The 19,931-nt window shown below is 35.1% G+C and overlaps 1 protein-coding gene across 13 annotated transcripts in view; it reads left to right on the forward strand.

Moving 5' to 3' along the window:
• UTRN (utrophin) overlaps positions 1-19,931 on the forward strand; it is a 555,792-nt gene that overhangs the window by 290,911 nt on the left and 244,950 nt on the right. For all 13 annotated transcript variants that reach the window (XM_069598624.1, XM_069598629.1, XM_069598632.1 and 10 more), the window contains one exon: positions 9,422-9,611. In XM_069598624.1, coding sequence (XP_069454725.1) covers positions 9,422-9,611 — 190 coding nt within the window. The remainder of the gene's footprint in view (positions 1-9,421; positions 9,612-19,931) is intronic.

The raw sequence follows: 19,931 nt of genomic DNA on the forward strand, positions 1-19,931 counted from the left end.
TTCTGTAGCATATCAGCTAGTTGCTTGTATAACAGACTTCTCTTTAAAAAATAAGCATTTGCATTTAAAAAATCTCAGTTCCTTTTAATATGAACTATTATAAATTTGTCACCCATGTATTCCTTAAATCTTTTATGAGAAGTTATTTATACTTTTGTTCTGTACCATTTCTTGCTCTAAAGAATTCTATAATCTGTTACTTCTGTGTGAACAAAAACTTTTTATTTCTGCTAAAATTATCCTTCTAAACATCAAAACTTGTGTCTTTTAGATTTTCAGCCTATCTTTATGCTTTATGATTTGTGGATTTTGAAAGATTAAAAACAAAATCTTCTGTATCTTTGTCTAGTAGCCACAATTTCCTGAACTTAAAACTATTTCCGATTCATTGCCAGTGTTCCTTCTGCTTAACCCTCTCATTTACATTTCTCAGAACTTCCTCCGGCTCTGTTCTGATCTTTCTTGAGATGTAGCAACCAGGAGTGCCAGATAGAAGCTCTGCATTGAGAATCGTGGCCTCGTGTAAATTCAGTGCTGGATGTGATGTTAGGACTGAATCTTCCACATTAGTGCTTCCTGACCTCTTTGCTGTCTGCACCACATATCCATTCCCATCAGTAGCATTTTATTTACGTGCAGTGATTCTTCATGAAGCTGAATTTGAGACTGTGGATGGAGTGAGAATGGATAAACTCTTCCAGTGGGTTTTATCATCTCTGGTGGACTCTGTAGTTTTCAAAGGACCCCTAGAGATTCTGATTCTGACATGGGCCCTTTACTCAACTAGGCCAAGCTCATTATTTTAAGGATGGAAATAGAAAATTGGAGATTTGAATGGTTTACCCCAAAGCATATATCTAGTAAATGGAAGAGGTGGTAAAATTAGGTGGTTTCCTTCTGAGAGCAGTGTACAAATGGCAGTAAAAGTAACTTAGCCTATGTCATATAGTGTGCATACATACTCCTGAGCCTAATTTTAGTGACTTTTTTTGCCTTATGGTATTATGATAAATCATGTGAAACTCCTTGAAAATAAGTAAAAGATTCTTGTAGTATTTTGTAGTGTCCAGTGTAACTTTTCTAGATTTTTATAAAAAAAGAATGAAATGAGTGATGTGGAGAACTGATACTTTTGAGCTGTACTCTGTTAGAAATATCATATAAACTTACATTAGTTTCAAAAATAAGACTATATATAAATACTGTGATTGTGATTTTTATTATAATAACATGAAGATAATTTGGACTTCTGTATACAGAATTTAGTTTTCTGTATGTTCCCTGTTTTTAGTAGTTGATTATGATCATGGTAAAAACATATGACACCAGATATTTGTGAATTTAAAAAATTTCCCAGGACATTTATTTATTAAAGTGCACATTTGCATCCTATAAATAAAATTAATTTCCTAGTATTTCACCAAATTAGGGAAAATCTTTTAAGCCACTGTATTTGTGGTGATTTGTCGTTACAGCAGCAATGACCTGCTTATAACCACCATAAGAGAAATTATGGGAATGAGATACCATAGGTTTGGAAGGTGTCTGCACCCAGTTCTGTAAGGGAAGCAGAAATTAACCAGGCAGAAAGGGAAAAGTCAATGGGAGGAGAGAGGCGTGAAGAAGGATATTTAAAGTAAAAAATAAAGCTCTAAATGTGAAATAGCTACCACTTTGAGGGTTAGTCGGTTCCTTTTTGGACGTAGATAAAGCATGAGGCTTGGAGTGATTAAATAATCTTAGGAGAGGTAAGCAAGGCTCAGACCGTGGAAAACCTAGTGCCTTAAAGTGGACTTTAAGGATGATAAAAATTATGTGGGAGGAGGTGGGCACTGCCCTAGCTTTTACAGCTAGTCAGTGGTGGAGCCATATCTGCCTTGATTCAAAACCTATATTCTTTTTACTGTCAGTTCAGTTCAGTTCTTTTTGCTTTAGTAACCAGCAAAGTAGACGTCTCTTAACCATTGCCTAAAAGTTATTTTGCAGCAATTTCCTACAAAGTGAATATTTTTAAAGGACAATCTCTTTTCCCACCGATGACTAGTAGATAATTTGACAGTTTTATACTAAATGCCCTAGTTTCTGAATTCAGAATGTTCTGCTGGTTAACAGAGTGTGCTGCTGGTATTAATGCAGCTCAGTGGATCCAGTACTGTCTAAGGTCAAGCGCTCATGATCCTCTTACCTCCCTTTTCCTTTGAAGCATCATTTTAGACTTTTCACCTCCCCTGCTAGGCTAGTCCTTCATGCTTGTTAAGTATATAAATGACTCTTACATAGAGACTCTCTCACTTCACCCATGAGGTTCTTAGATGTTTGTGTCCTCTTCCTTCTTCCCTAGTCTGGGCATTCTTAGGATTTAATAGAGCTAATCTATAATGATGTGATTTTACATTAGCTGTTTGCCACATAACCTGTTAGGTACATGCTATGTTCATCTTTATTCTTAGGAATGTAGGACACTTATGTAAAATGAAAGTGTTTGACTTCACTAAATTTTATAACTACTAAATTTTATGTGTTCTTAAAATAAGAATAGTCTAATAAATTTATAATTACTAAATTTTTTATGAATGTTCTTAAAATTAGAATCATTTGCTCCTGGTTGATTACTTGTGCATGTGTACTCCTTTAATTCTGATACTTTTTTTGGTGCAGCCTTTATTTGGTTATTCCTAGTATTTTTTTTTAGCTGATGTTTTAATAATTGAAAATATGGGCAGGGTTAAGTGGAAGACTAAACACTATCACCACCAACCATGCAAATTCTGGTGGATAACTTCTAATGATTAAAAAGAAATATATGCATATGATTAAAAATTCTTTAAAAATTGAAAGATTTATAATACAGTAATTTCCTCCAAACAAATGAGTTCTATTCTGAGAGCATGTTCATAAGCTCAATTTGCTTGTTAATTCCAACGAAGTTTGTGTAGGTACCTAACTAACCCAATCAGCTATATAGAACTGTATTGTAATAGGTTTATAATACTTTTCCCACAAATAATACATAAAAACAAGCAAACACAAAAAACAGACACTTTTAATTTTACTGTACAGTACCTTGAAAAGTTCAGTAGTGCCAGCTGTATCACTGCTGCTTTTATGCTTGTTTCCAGTCATTCTGGGCTTGAAATAAAGGTACCATACTACCATACTCTGCACAGTACTGTGCAGTAAAGTACATAAGAACAACCACTTGTAGAGGATGCATGCACGCACATACAAAGTATGCCAGGCATGTGAACTAGCTTTCATGACTAGACCTGTAAATGCGCATGTGCATCTTTGAAAGTTTGCAACCTGAGGTTCATGTGTAGGGGACTTATAGTGAATCTCTCACTACTCAGCACAGCCCTCTCCCTAGGGGCAACATTTTTCCTCTCCTTGCTTGATCATGTTAATTCTATTTTTAATTTTTTGAGGACTTGCCATATTGTTTTCCATAGTGTCTGTATCGTCTTATCATTGAATTTTTAGAGAAGCAGATATTCAGTGTTGATAGTATTATGTCTATCTAAGCATCATTAACAGCCGAGCACTGACATTTACTATAATTTTGTTTCTTTATTTTACCTGAAATTAATAATTGCCTTGTTTTTATATGCTTAGTTTTCTTTGCACCTATTGCTAAGTCTTCCCACATTTTCCATGGCCTGACAGTACAATTTCCTGCAAGGTCAATCACATTAAGCAGTCTATCACTTCTAATAATTTTTCTTGCAGACATCTCTTCTGGAGACAGTTTGCAAAGCCTCGTGCACAGCCATTATCCTAGGGGTTTTCTGTGCTTTCCTCATAGGATCTCATGGAGTTTTTTGTTTATTTGTTTTTGTCCTTTTTTTTCTGTTAGGATGTGAAGTTGATTTTAATGTCATACTAATGTTAAGAGAGTACAGACCTCAACATATTTGACATATGACACATAAGTTAAAATTACAGTACTTTTCGCAAGTTTAACCTGTGTACGCATAATAACAACACCTGGGTTTGTCCACTTTTCAAGACTGTTTTGCCGGAGTGTCTTCTTTGTTAATTTTGCCAAACTCAAACAAGAAACAGAGCAGGTGGTATGATGAAGACAGACATCATCTGATCTGATTTGAATACATAACCCTTTGTCTGAGATCTCCTTTCACCATTAATGTGAGGACCTGTTTGCTTCTCCATGCATTGGATTTCTTGTTTTTATGCTTCTTAATATATTGTCTTCTTTCTGGATTTACAAACTGAATATTCTAGAGGCCTTTACTCTGTAGCTTCTTGAAAAGTGATATTTGGGAGGTAATTTTGAAGTCCTATTATAAAAAGATGTTCATTATTTTATACATGCTATTATAATGCTATAATAGTGACTTACTTGTAGCTCAGATGGTAGAGAATATGCCTGCAATGCAGGAGACTTGTGTTTGATCCCTGCGTCATGAAGATGCCGTGGAGAAGGAAATGGCTACCCACTCCAGTATTCTTGCCTGGAGAATTCCATGGACAGAGGTGCCTAGTGGACTACAGTCCATGGGATCACAAAGAGTCAGACATGACTGAACAACTTACACAGAATGCTATAATAGATGCTGAGAAATATGGAGATGCAAAAGACTGCTTTTGCCTATTGTGTGTTTATGGAACTGGGAGAAAGACAAGAAATCTCTATGATATAGTTAAAGTAAAATGTAAGAGTGAGATAAGATCACAGTCTAAGGGTTTTTTCAGGATACATGTGATAAATTTCTGACGAGGAGTTTTGACCTTTGATGAACTCTGGGCAAGGAAACCTAATTAGACTGAAATGTTTTGGAGGAAGTAATCCTTAACCCTTAAAGGACTGGAAGGATTTTGATAGGTAAAGATAGTCAGAAGGACATATTTTTTTCAAATTAGTATATTTATTTTAATTGGAGGCTAATTACTTTACAACATTATGCTTGTTTTTGCTATACATTGATGTGAATCAGCCATGGGTATACATGTGTCCCCCATCCTGAACCCCGCCTCCCATATCCCTCCCCATCCCATCCCTCAGGGTTGTCCCAGTGCACTGGCTTTGAATGTTTCAATGCATCAAACTTGGACTGGTGATCTGTTTCACATATGGTAATATACATGTTTCAATGCTATTCTCTCAAATCATCTCCCCCTCGCCTTCTCCCACAGAGTCCAAAAGTCTGTTCTTTATATCTTTTGCTGTCTTGCAAATAGGGTCGTTTTTACCATCTTTCTAAATTCCATATGTATGTGTTAGTGTACTGTATTGGTGTTTTTCTTTCTGACTGACTTCACTCTGTTTAATAGGCTCCAGTTTCATCCACCTCATTAGAGCTGATTCAAATGTGTTCTTTTTAATAGTTGAGTAATATTCCATTGTGTATATGTAAAACCACAGCTTTCTTATCCATTCGTCTGCTGATGGACACCTAGGTTGCTTCCATGTCTTAGCTATTGTAAACAGTGCTGCGATGAACATTGAGGTATATGTGTCTCTTTCAATTCTGGTTTCCTTGGTGCGTATGCCCAGCAGTGGGATTGCTGGGTCAGATGGCAGTTCTCTTTCAGTTTTTTAAGGAATCTTCACATTATTCTCCATAGTGGCTGTACTAGTTTGCATTCTTACCAACAGTATAAGAGGGTTCCTTTTTCTCCGCACCCTCTCCAGCATTTATTGTTTGTAGACTTTTTGATAGCAGCCATTCTGACTGGCATGACATGGTACCTCACTGTGCTTTTGATTTGCATTTTTCTGATAATGAGTGATGTTGAGCATCTTTTCATGTGTTTGTTAGCCATCTGTATGTCTTCTTTGGAGAAATGTCTGTTTAGCCCATTTTTTGATTGGGCTGTTTATTTTTCTGGCATTGAGCTGCATGAGCTGCTGGTATATTTTTAAGATTAATTATTTGTCAGTTGCTTCATTTGCTATTATTTTCTCCCATTCTTAAGGCTGTCTTTTCAACTTGCATATAGTTTCCTTTCTTGTGCAAAAGTTTTTAAGTTTAATTAGTTTCCATTTGTTTATTTTTGATTTTATTTCCAATATTCTGGGAGGTGGGTCATAGAGGATCCTGCTGTGATTTATGTCAGAAAGTGTTTTGCCTATGTTTTCTGCTAGGAGTTTTATAGTTTCTGGTCTTCCATTTAGGTCTTTAATCCATTGTGAGTTTATTTTTGTGTATGGTGTTAGAAAGTGTTCTAGTTTCATTCTTTTACAGGTGGTTGGCCAGTTTTCCCAGCACCTCTTGTTAAAGAGATTATCTTTTCTCCATTGTATATTCTTGCTTCCTTTGTCAAAGACAAGGTGTCCATATGTGCATGGATTTATTTATCTCTTGGCTTTCTATTTTGTTCCATTGATCTATAGCTCTGTCTTTGTGCCAGTACCATACTGTCTTGATGACTGTAGCTTTGTAGTATAGTCTGAAGTCAGGTAGGTTGATTCCTCCAGTTCCAATCTTCTTTCTCAAGATTGCTTTGGCTATTTGAAGTTTTTTCTATTTCCATACAGATTGTGAAATTATGTGTTCTAGTTCTATGAAAAATACCATTTACCAATGGTATTGATAGGGATTGCATTGAATGTATAGATTGCTTTGGGTAGTATACTCATTTTCACTATATTGATTCTTCCGATCCATGAACATGTCATCTTTCATTTCTTTCATCACTGCAGAAGGACATTTTTATGTGAGTATACAATTTTTATGTGGACATGGTATTACAAATATTCTAGAGGAAAAGGAACCTCCCACTTTGATTTGAATCATTGGACTGAACTACACGGTAAAGTTGGAAAAGTAAATTAGTGATGGATTATTGGAGAAGGCAATGACACCCCACTCCAGTACTCTTGCCTGGCAAATCCCGTGGACAGAGGAGCCTGGTAGGCTGCAGTCCATGAGGTCGCTAAGAGTTGGACACGACTGAGCGACTTCACTTTCACTTTTCACTTTCATGCATTGGAGAAGGAAATGGCAACCCGCTCCAGTGTTATTGCCTGGAGAATCCCAGGAATAGTGGAGCCTGATGGGCTGCCGTCTATGGGGTCGCACAGAGTCGGACACGACTGAAGCGACTTAGCAGCAGCAGCAGCAGCATGGAGGATTATTATTTAGTTACAGGAAAGCAATTTCAATTTGTTCTGTAGGCAGCCAAACACTGTTGGAGATTTTTCAGAAGTAAGTGTTGAGATGAGGCTGATGACATTCCAGAATGTTATGTAAATGGGATCACAGTATGTAGCTTTTATGTCTGGTTTCTTCTACTTAGCAAAATCATTTGAGGTTCCACCCATGTTGCATCCTTCATTAGCATTTAGATTTTTATTGCTCAGTAGTATTCCATTATGTGCATATGCCCCAGTTTATCTATTTATGGGTTGATGATATTTGAGTTATTATCAGCTTTAGACCATTATGAATAATGCTGCTATGAACATTTGCATTTAAATTTTGTGTGGACATGTGTTTTCATTTCTCTTGGGAATAAGATTCCTGGCTTATATCTTTAAGTGCATGGTTAACCTTATTAAAAACTGACAAACATTTTCAGGATGGCTGTACCATTTTATACTCCTACCATCAACTGTGAGAGTTGCAGTCATTACACTTTGTAATGTTACCAGGAGTTGGTTTGGTCATTTTCTTAAAGCCATTCTACTATGTAGTGATAGCTCATTGTGGTTTGAGTTTACATTTTTTCTGATGATTAATGATGCTGAGCATCTTTTCATGTGATTTTTTTTTTTTGCTATTCATTTATCTTCTATGTTGATATGTCTATTTAAATTTTTCATCTGTTTTTTAAATGAATGCATTTGTTGATATGTAAGAAAGATGCTTGTTTATTGTAAATTCAAAGGATGCAGAAAAGTTCTAATAGGAAAGTAAACCACACTAGAATCCAGCACCTGGAACTATTTTAATGTTAAGTTAGTGTTCCAGACCTTTCTCCCTCTGTCTGTATATACAGATGGATGGATACTGATGAATGGATGAATGAGTGGATGGACAGTTGGAAAAAATATGTACATAAAATCTTATTACATGTGCTGATTTTTAAATTGTGGTATAGTTCATGAAATTCACCCTTTTAAAGTGTACAACCAAGTGGCTTTTAGTATCTTTTCCCTGTTGTGCTTCATTACAACACTGTTAATTTCAGAACATTTAATCATTCCCCAAAGAAACCCACAACCATTAGCAAGACAATCTCTTTTTTCTTTTACCTTCCAGTCCTCCTCAACAACTAATATATTTTTTCCTTTTATGGATTTGGTCCTCTTAAATATTTCATGTACATGAAATCACAAAATATATGGCCTTTTGTATCTGCTTTTTTCACTTGGCAGAATGCTTTCAAGGTCCATCCATATTGAGCATGTATCAGTATATCATTCCTTTTTATGATGCAATAATATTTTGTGGATGAATATACTACATTTTGTTTAGCACATCCTCTCTCAATTGATGGATATTTGGGTCAATTCTATTATTTGACCCTTCTAAATAAGTAATGCTGGATTTGTGTACAAGTTTTTGTGTGGATATTTATATTCAGTTCTCTTGAGTTTAAATACTTATGAGTGAACTTGTTGGTGTCCATTCATAAATTAAGTTGTTTTCTTTTTATGGAGCTTTGAGATACATGAAGTTTTACAGATTGGGTTTACAGGTGTGTGCATCTCTTAAATCGTGCAACTTCAAGATATATGCTTTAATTTTTGGTGTAAATTTAATGAATGCTTTATAAAAACTGGATTGTCTGATGTCTTCTGAATATTATTATGTGAGCTTAAAGAACCAATTTGTATTGATATGAAGTGTTTAAAATATATAAAGTAAGTCTTTTAAATTTTTTATTTGTATCTTAACCATTTATTCAGATATTACTTCTTTCTAGAATTCATTTAGTCATGTGTATGAATATTTATTGATATTACCTTTTGAGTGTTGGTGGAAGTCACTCAGTCATGTCCGACTCTTTGGGACCTCATGGACCATACAGTCCATGGAATTCTCCAGACCAGAATACTGAAGTGGGTAGCCCTTCCCTTCTCCAGGGGCTCTTCCCAACCCAGGTATCAAACTCAGGTCTCCTGCATTGCAGGTGGATTCTTTACCACCAGGGAAGAATAAAATGTATGGGGACTAACTTAATGTACAATTACGAGTTGTAAAATGTGATGATTATTTTATGATATGATATTATTTTGTTAATATTTATATCTCTCACCCACTCCTTCCTCTCAAAATTTACATTACTATTAAGGATTATTCAAGACACACATAGAAACAGATCTTCTAGTTACATTAGGTACTTAAATAAAGGTTGCTTAGAGGCTGTGTGTTAATTTTTCTTGAGGATGTGCTTGCTGTGGCCTGTCACACTGTAAGTAATGAAGATGTGCCTGTCATTTTGTTATTTGCAGCATTGCTGACAGACAGAGTGCCTTGGAGGCTGAGCTAAGGACAGTGCAAAGCTCTCGCAAGGATCTGGAGAACTTCCTAAAGTGGATACAAGAAGCAGAAACCACAGTTAATGTGCTTGCGGATGCCTCTCAGCGGGAGAATGCCCTTCAGGACACTGTCCTGGCCAGAGAACTCACACAGCAGATACAGGCAAGTGCATGGGAAACTGTGCCTTCTATTTTAATTTTTGCCATCCTCTTTTGATCCATCTACATGCAACATTTATTACAGTTTACAGGTGAGGCTATCACCTTCTTCAGTTATGAAATCCATACTCCTCTGTGAATAGTTGGTTTCCAGAAGTGAGGTCTATGAAATACTCTTAGTTAATCATTAAGGAAAAAAAAAAAAACACCTTGTTTTATGGAAGTGATAATTATTCATTTAGACTTATAAGCTCATAACTATTCTATTTTCTGTCATCTTAAGCCCTATTACAGTTAGCCTTATTGAGACCTGATTTATCAGGGCATTTCCTTTTATTTTTTTTTTATTTTATTTATTTTTTTTTTTACAAACCAGTTCTTGATTTTATTGATCCTTTCTATTTTTTTAATTTCTACTTTATTTATTTCCTCTCTGAGTTTTAATATTTCCTTCCTTCTGCTGACTCTGGAAATTTTTGGTCTTTTTTTTTTTTTTTTCAAATTCATTTAGGTGGTAGGTTAGGTTGCTTATTTGAGATTTTCCTTGTTTCTTTCTTTTTTTTTTTAAATTTTAGTTTTTTATTTTTTAAATTTTAAAATCTTTAATTCTTACATGCATTCCCAAACATGAACCCCCCTCCCACCTCCCTCCCCAGAACATCTTTCTGGGTCATCCCCATGCACCAGCCCCAAGCATGCTGCATCCTGCGTCAGACATAGACTGGCGATTCAATTCACATGATAGTATACATGTTAGAATGTGATTCTCCCAAATCATCCCACCCTCTCCCTCTCCCTCTGAATCCAAAAGTCCGTTATACACATCTGTGTCTCTTTCCCTGTCTTGCATACAGGGTCGTCATTGCCATCTTCCTAAATTCCATATATATGTGTTAGTATACTGTATTGGTGTTTTTCTTTCTGGCTTACTTCACTCTGTATAATCGGCTCCAGTTTCATCCATCTCATCAGAACTGATTCAAATGAATTCTTTTTAACGGCTGAGTAATACTCCATTGTGTATATGTACCACAGCTTTCTTATCCATTCATCTGCTGATGGACATCTAGGTTGTTTCCATGTCCTGGCTATTATAAACAGTGCTGCGATGAACATTGGGGTACATGTGTCTCTTTCAATTCTGGTTTCCTCGGTGTGTATGCCCAGAAGTGGGATTGCTGGGTCAGACATAAATCACAGCAGGGCATTTCCTTTTAATATGAAGTTGTTTCTTTGTTCATTTATTGTAAATGCTTAATATAAAAGCTGCAAAGGCCCTGTGGCTTAGTTTACAACTAAGAATATTAGGCTTGAAGGTATTGCTTTTATGTCTTTTGCTTGATAACTACAATTGTAAATGCAGTCTGAGGTTCAAATTTTCTTCCATATGAAATATGATAATACAAAATCTTTCCTTTAAAAGAATTTTTGAGGAATCTTGTGAAGCATGTCTGAATCTTTTTTCTGCCCTAAGTGCAACTCTTCAGTGCCCTTGAATTTCCCATTTTATTTGTGAAGAATGACCTATTCTTGCCAATCACAGGCCTTCTCACTTAGAATTCAGTCTTAAACCAGCTTCATTGGAGGAGTCTACTTGTTTACCAGAGTTTTACATCTGATTACTTCTTTGTGCTGTGTCATTCTCACAACATTTTGACAGGTATTATTTCTGATGCTTGTGAACTCATGATCCATTGTCATCTGATGCCTGTCTCCTCCTCTCCTAGTTGATCATGTGGTTCTTCAAGGGCAGAGATCACATTATTCTGCACTGTTGCCTATGCAGAGCTCTGTGTGGAAATTCTAAGTAAATACTGACAGCTGCCCTTGGGCCCTAAAACATCATCATTATGAAATACAGTGTGATGACCTTTTTCGAGTCCTTTCTTAGAAAATCTTTTCCCTCAAAACATCAGAATGTTTACAGATATTTGGGTCTGGATGAAGGGTCCAGAAACTTTCTTGGAACAATTCTGATTCTTACAAATTTTCTCTGTTTGAAATTATTATCATCAAAAAGTTATAAAATTTTTAAAAAGACCCTTTTGGAATAGACTTATTAATAACTTATTCCCATGCATAGTGACTATTAGAGTGTTTGATGGTTGAATTCTCAAGATTAATTCAACAAAAGTCTGTTTACTTACATTACTTCTTATATTTTATTCATTGATTCATTACATAATACCCTTGGGTCTTGATAATGAGAATGAGCAGGCAAATGTTGAAGATAAATCTGTTCTTTTTGTGTGTGTTTTGTCTTACCCTCTGGAGTCCTATGAAGTCACTATACATGTTAATTGATAAGATATTTAGCTATCATCTCATGTTTAGAGGGTTATGGAGAGCTCTGAATGTGGCTGTATGCTAGAATATATTATTTTTTTATGATTTAATGATAAGTCTGACCCAATAATGCTCACGGATACTCAATTTATATAATGATGTTAAACTCAAACATACGCAGGTTGTGCGTTTAAGAAGGTAACACTTTTACACAATGAACAAAGGAGGCTTGAAGTGAACCTTGATGATGAGCACCAGTAAAACACAGACCTATTTTGGAGTTTAATAATGTCTTTAAATACATTTTATCCTGGGATATATTTTCACATAGCCAAAAATTCTTCTCAATATTTAATGAATTATTCAAATTGTGGAAAAAATACATATAAATAGAGATGTTTAAAGTCTTTTTGAATAAAAATAACTAACACAGGACTACTTGTCTTATGGCAACCAGCGTCAGGAAAAAGAGGTTACTGACTAAAGAGGTTACTGTTATACATTATAACATGAATGCTAAATGCTTCTTGAAACTAATTTAATGTTGCTAAAATAATCTATTTTGTCTCATAAGAAATAATAAAGAGGGCATTTATTAAAACCGTATTAACATCTCTCTACCTAAAGATAAGCACATTCATTTATTTATGGTTTGGATGTTTCATATTATGGTAGTTTGCATGAGTTTTCACTCCCTTGCTTCTTTGTTAAATGCTCTTAATTTTAAAACATTCCCTTCACTTTATTAAAAAAAGAAAATCGATGGCTTTGCTTTTTGCTTTGGGAACCTTATAGGTAGATGATTTTTAGACTTAGTACCATTAGCTTAGTATTTCTTATGCAATAGAATTTTAATTTTCCTTTGGAGTTTTGTTTTTAATGACTCTCCTTTTGTGTGAGTGAACAGGCAGTTACAAATGAAAACTTATTTGGAAATGGAAAGATATTTGTTGAAGAAAAAGGATGAGGGAAAGCACTTAAGAGTTATAAAACTCATGTTCTGTTGGTGTGCTGATGGTGGTGGAGGACATGTGTTCACAAAACGATGGAATAAGGACCTCGGCAAGTGTGTGCTCTGTGTACCAGGGCTGTATGTAGAACTGCTTACGTGACATATTTTCTAGTTGTACTTGCTTTGTGTCTTAACATAGTGGGATGCAAGGCCATGGGACTATTTCATGAAGGTGAAGAAATTTATTCTGTATTTGGTTTAAGGTGAATTTGGGTAATTTTTGATAAAGCATAGTTTGGAAGCACATGGCAAGATGAAGATTAATTTCTGGGAGTATGCCATGATACATACCACTTCTGATAAGAATAAATGATCACTTGGGCTTATGAATTTATGTTTCATTGCCCTGCTGCACAGCAGTTAGGTTTTTCTCCTCAGCGGAGAACTGTTGGTAAGAGAAAACCTGATCTTTTTGGAGACGAAAGCTCTTGGAGAGCTGAGTGGTCCAGATCATAGAGAGTCTTGTATGACTTGCCAAGTATTTCATATTTTAACCTGGTGGCAGCGAAGAGAAGTCTTTAGAGAATATTAAGCAAGAGAGTGATACAGTGGGACTTTATTTTGCAGGAATCTAACTGAGAATGTGTTTGAATTGGGCAAGACTGACAGCCAAACAGGATACTGCAGCCATCTGGTCAGGGATAAAAATGACTAGAAATGAGGCAGTATGGGTGAAGAGACCTAATGACTTGATAGTATGAGTAGACTAAGGGCGGGGAAAGGGTTATGGACAAAGAACTGATAGATGGTGTCAGAATCTGAGATTGGGGATGACAGGAAAAGAAAAAGTCAGGGAAGCAGTGCAAGTTAGTGCAGAGTATGATGGTGAGTTCCATTTGGACTGCAGGGAAATGAGGCATCTGAGGAATGTTCAGGACAAGATGCCTGGCACACAGTTGTCACTGTGGATCTGTATTCAAATGAGAGAACTTGACCAAAGATGCACAAACTTTTTTTTTTCGCTTTTGAATGAAAGCCAGTTTGTCTATTAATTCAAATGCATTTACTCTTTAATTTTCCTGCCTGTATTCTAAGATATTATTATCGTCACCTTAATTATATTTCAAAATATAAGCTTTAAATTTCATCAGTACCAATTAATTAACATGCTTTGATTCTTTCCTGAGTAAAATTCTGTTGCCCTGTGCCTTTCTGGGGTTGCTGTTTCTACTCTCTAATAATATATGATTTGGGATTATTCTGTTTTTGTTTCCTGTGTTCTCTTTCAGCCTAATTTGTATCCTCTTTACCATAGGCGTAGGCTTTGGTTGTTTAGATCATTTCAGATCTTGTCTGTTACCCAGCTCTCTGGTGTTTAGGGAGTATTACCTGTACTGTAGAAGCTTCACCTGTTGGTTCAGGGACAGGAATTACAACTTCATTTTTTATAACAGCTTTTTAACATTCCACATACCCTACAATCCTTCTGTTTCATCCCTTTAAGTTGTATAATTGAATTGTTTTTACTGTATTCACAGAGCTATGCAACCTTTATCATAATCAAATTAAAACATTTTCATCACCTCAAAAAGAAACCCTATACCCCTTGGCTATCAATCCTCTGTTGCCAATTCTCTGACCCTCAAATAATTACTAATCTACTTCCTGTTTCTATATATTTGCCTAAAAAATTGCTAGTTTTAATCACCTCATTCTTTGATGACCTCTTCCGAGTTGGGCTTTGTATAGATATTTTGATGTTAGACTCTCCAGAAGGAGGCAGTATAGGTTCTCAGTATACAGCTGCTGGGAAAAAATAGACAAACAGAAACTCAAAAAAATGCTGCTTGATAAACGCAACCCTCTAAGACCCACTTTAGGGCTTTAAATCATGCTAAAATGAAGGATTAAGAAGGCAGACAAAGTAAAAGATAAGAAACGAATATTTTTAAATGCTGCCTTTCTTTTAAAGAATTATGACAGTGATGCAGAAAGGTGAAAATGCAGACTTACCCAGGTTATTAATTTGAGCAGGACATAATGAGAAACGTCTGGCTTCTATTTCTGGTTGTGCCCTTTAACCTGGTCATGGAATCATTCTGGGTTATTTTGCTTATTACCTAACAGTACTTTACCTCAGTTGATATTTACTGTGGTATTCAAAAGCTGAAGTATTTAGAAAATGCATCTGAAATATATACACATAAACATAAGACCTCAAAATTCTGTACTGGGTGCTTCTGTCTGTGTGACATACACATCATGTCTTACATTTCTTACTTCTAAAATTAAAACAGCTTTGTGGCAAATAAAACAAGATCATGAAGATACTAAGGGGAAATGTGGTAATTTGAATGTTAGTAGTCAATTACAGATTTTGTTTTGTTTTGTTTTTTTATTAACCTTACTGTGTAATTAGGGGAGTCTTAACCTGACATTAGAAATCTGATTTCTGATGGCTTTCCTCTTAGCTAAGCAGGCATCTGAGAGCCTGTGGACGACTCTGCTTTTAGGGGATCTTAGGTAAAGTCCCCTGCATGTATTTTTTGTTTTGTTTCAGATGGTCTTGTTCTGAGACCTGCGTGGAGGGGATTTATTAACACTTAACGTCTGGGCTGATATCCTTTGAGTCAGGTCCCCTTCTGTTCTGCTCGAGATTTGTCATGGGCTCTATTCACTCATCCCATAGAACACAGCCAGAGCTGCGTTTAGTCGGGTAGCGAACGCATCTTTCTTTAAAGTGAGAGAGTGAATGCCACTGGATCGCTTAATATAAACCTGCTACAAGGCATGCATCTTGGTGATGTGTTGAATCTCTGTTCCCCGGGGATATCTGCTTTGTATCTGCAGCTTTAATGTTTCACTTAATATCCTTTTTGGCTACTGAGTGCTGTCCTCTCCCAGCAGCAGGCAGCGTTTGGCTGCCCAACAACTTGCCTCATTGTCTGGCCGTGCTGGGCTGAGCAAGTCCTGGCTGTGTGCATCTGCTGGGGGCTTTCTGGGTGGCGTTTGTGCATGTTTTTTAAATTGAGAAGAAGTTGAAGGAATACCAGCCTCCTTCTGCCTAGCACCTAAGTCCCCTGTATTTTTCAAATGCTTTCCTGAAAACGAGCATGCTCAGAGAACTGGCAAATCATTGTCCAGTGACTGGGAGGAAATGATCATTGCTCTTCATTTATAATGCAAATTCTGAGGTGTCTGCAGAAGTGTGGTAAACTTAAAATGATGGCTGTGGTGAGAACGTCTCTGCAGAAAGTTGTGGTTTTGTTACATCGTTTACAAAGGATGGCAGTTTCTTCTCCTCGGTATCAGAAGCTCTGTAAGGTAACTGAGTGATTGAAAATGAGGATCTCTGGTGTCAGACTATTCTACTGTTTCTCTGGCTCTAAAATCTAGTCTTTCAGGGTTCTTATCAAGCAAAGATTCCTTTTCTTAGTGACTGACTGTAGAAGCTGTTGAAGTGAATTGCTTAATTACATTTTGTTTCAGAATCAGGAGCAAGTACTATTTTAGTGCCTATTTGATTTTGTAATTGACAAAATCTTGTGTTTTGTAAAGGACTAGTGAACTGTTTGGAGGAAATAATAGCAAAAACTACATTCATTAAGACCTGTTACCTCTGAGGTACTTGTGGTCTTAATACTAAATGGGCAATTAATTTTACATAAATGTCAGTAGATTTTTAAAAAGTTTAAAATAATCTTTTAGTAGATTCATTAAAAACTGTTCATCTCTTTATAGTTCTTATTTATCAATTAAAAAATTAAAACACATTTTAGAAACTACTGTGAGAAACACATCTCATGGTAAAATATCCCCCATATCCCTGAATCTTCATATACTATAGTTAAACATGAAGAACTGAATTTTGTTTGGACAGGTGGATTTAAGTACACTTTGAGAAGGCAACTTGTTTAACAGTTGCAAATTTCAAATACTACGTCATCCTAAACCATTGAATGAGCTTCTGTATATTTTTTAAGTTAGCTATTGTATTTTTGATCATTGTTTTGTTTTATGTAAACTATGTTCGTACTTTCTTATTACTTTTGTCAGAAATTGGAGTGATTTGGTATGAAAAAGGAAGGGGGTGTTATAACTGGAATGCTGAAGAAATTTATCCAGCACCGCAGTACAATATTCCTCCTTCATATCATATTCTTAGTACCATTCCCGAGAATGTATCTTGTTGCCCTGTTAGCCAAAGTCATTTATAATTCAAACAGCTGTCTCTAGGACGATGTTACTTTTCTGACATCATAAAATATGACATGTCTGAGCACCTGAATCGTGCTTATTATATGGCAGTGGATTAGACAGGGGAAAGCAGAATTCTGTTAACTTTATCATATATATTGTTGTTTCTTACATTTTGGCCAATTAAATGTATTTCTGTCTGGAATCTTTTTTTTTTTTTGAAAAGTTTCAGCAGACAGATTGTGGTGGTGGGCATTCTTTGCAGAAATAGAAGCGTTTTCATTTGAAGTTCATCAAAACAATACAACTTGTAAAAATTCATAAATTATTTATTCAAATGTTTTATGTTTTGGTTCACTTCAGATAATAAATTTATCCTGGTGAAATGTTTATATAGTTCATAAATAGGCAGTTTTGATAATAGAGAAGAAAAGCTCACTCACTAACTCATTATTTTATCATTTTATCTGTAAGTATGAATATATAAAACATCCTGTTTCATTAACTGGATCTTTTTTCTCATCTATTTGTGTGTGTACTTTCACAAAATTAGATAGTTTCCTAAAGTCATGTGACCAAGGTATTAAGATGGTCTTAAGATGAAAGGCAGAAGTTCAAATACTGGAGAAGTTTGCTTAGTTTCATAATTACTTCTCAAATTAGTACAACTTAAGTTAATAAAGTCCTTGAATAAGTTAGTTCCCAACTAAAATACTCTTTGGGCTGACTTCTTGAGATTTTAATTTCCTAAAGAAACCACTACAATTTAAATGTTTAGAATTGAATGTTACTTTTTTCTCTTAAAAAATTAAAATTTGCATTATTCTCAGTTAAAATGTTTATCTTTCACATTTTTTTTTCTCAAAAGTAAAATTAACAACTGTCCAGATAATGAAATAAGAAATAAACAATTCCAGTACTTTCCAGCAGGTGTCAATGTAAGTCAGTGATATATGAAATTTGGCTGAAGAACTAGATACCTAAAATAGGAAGTGGCAAATTACTAGGAAATAAATCACTTAGTAATGGATATATTTTATTTGCTTGGTTAAGAACTGATCTTAATTACTGAACTATATTAATTCATATAATGTAAATAAAAATTTTGGTTGCAGAATTGCATATTAGTAAACAACTGCCATCTGAAATACTGACATAAGTGAAATATCTATACCAACCAAAAGTACTTTATTGTATTTTAATTATCAGTAGTGTTCTGTGTATAATACTTAAAAGTTTAAATAAGTTTGGTGTTTGTTTACTTTAAGACACTGTAAATTTTTTTCCCCTTACATTTTAAATGCTATCATGACTATCGCTTCCTATGCCTCCTACATTCTCTAAATTTAGTTTCTTAGAAAGGAAATGCTCTAAGTTGCAGTGTTTCTTCATAAAAATATAGAGGCAGTCTATTGTAAGTACATTTACAGACTTAAATGAATTGGAAATAGTGTTGAGAAAATGACTATTTTAAATTCATATTTGTGTTTTGAAATCCAGTTTATCCCTCTTTTACATTTTTATTTAGGATCTCTGTTTTTACATATTAGGTGGAAATTCAGCCTTCATCGGACCTTTTCCTTTCTGATACTGCCTCTTTCTTTGCTTGTATTTATATGTCTTTTATCTATAAGAAAATAGCTTATGTATGACAGAACTGGAAATTTGTGTTGAATATTCTCTCTCTTTTTTTTTTCCCTGTATGTTTTGAAGATTAGGGAGGAGTAAAAAGAAGCCCTTGGAATTTATAACTCTTTGGAGTTAAAATATACTTTTTCCCTTCTCTTCACCTATTTACACTTTCACTAGTATTTTTGACACTTAAAATATTTCTTTCTGGTTATACATAAAATTTAGACAGGAAACTGAAAAATAAGTGCTGCTTACTTGAAGGTATAATTAACAACATTGAAATTGCCCTGATGACCTAAAATCACCTTATGCTGGATGCTAATTTTTCCAGATTTGGTTTTGATTGCTTAGTTCCTTTAAAATATTAATGACTATCAAGATATTTTTTTCTCCTAATAGAGTACAGTAAAAGCAAAGATAAATGTAAATGATTAAAAAATAAAATGTACTTTTATTTGTTTTCATTGTTATCTGATTACTTGGGCATATTTCATCACTAAATCTTTGCACTAGGAGCTGAATAAATTTATGTTTTATAGTGCCATTCTCTTCCTTAGTGCCAACTTTCATAAAATATTTGTTATGAAAATATTTGAAGACATGGTGAAGGCAACTATTTGTAAAGTAGATTGAGACATTAACCATTATAGAAAAATGAGAAAAATATAAAATTAGTTATAAATTGGATTCTTCATGATTTAAGCATTTAAAAAATTAGTAGAGTATACTTTCTACTATTCTCTTCTTGCAACCCAGTTGGTTGTCTTTTTCTTCCTATGTGATAATATACACACACCATTTTGGTAACTACTGATTCATCCTTACAGTGAAACTCTGACTATTCTTAGCCCAATCTTCTGGAGGACTCAGATTTTCAGAACTGTACTGATCTCAGTCCTTTCTGAAAGACCATGTCTTCTGTGGTACCAGAGCAGCTGCTTCTGAGTACTTTGTGAACAATAGAGACGGGAAGATGCCACCCAGAAATCGGGATTGATAGGTGATGTCTACAAATGTCTTGTGTTGGTGTAGTGTGTGTGTTTGCATGTAGACAACAGAGAGCCATGTGGAAGCTTATGGTGCCAAAAAGCAAGGGTGTGTGATGACAGAGGTGCATAATCTCTGAATAGAGTTTCAGATTCACTGATGAATTAAGTTTATGTACCACTTCTCATCTACAGTGGGGGCTCTCTTTATTTAGAGGTAGTTAAGGTTGATTATGCATTTTTAGAGAATATAGAGAGTGGAATGGCATAT

The sequence above is a fragment of the Ovis canadensis genome, chromosome 8 (assembly GCF_042477335.2).
Source record: "Ovis canadensis isolate MfBH-ARS-UI-01 breed Bighorn chromosome 8, ARS-UI_OviCan_v2, whole genome shotgun sequence".
In the NCBI taxonomy this organism is placed as follows: domain Eukaryota; kingdom Metazoa; phylum Chordata; class Mammalia; order Artiodactyla; family Bovidae; genus Ovis; species Ovis canadensis.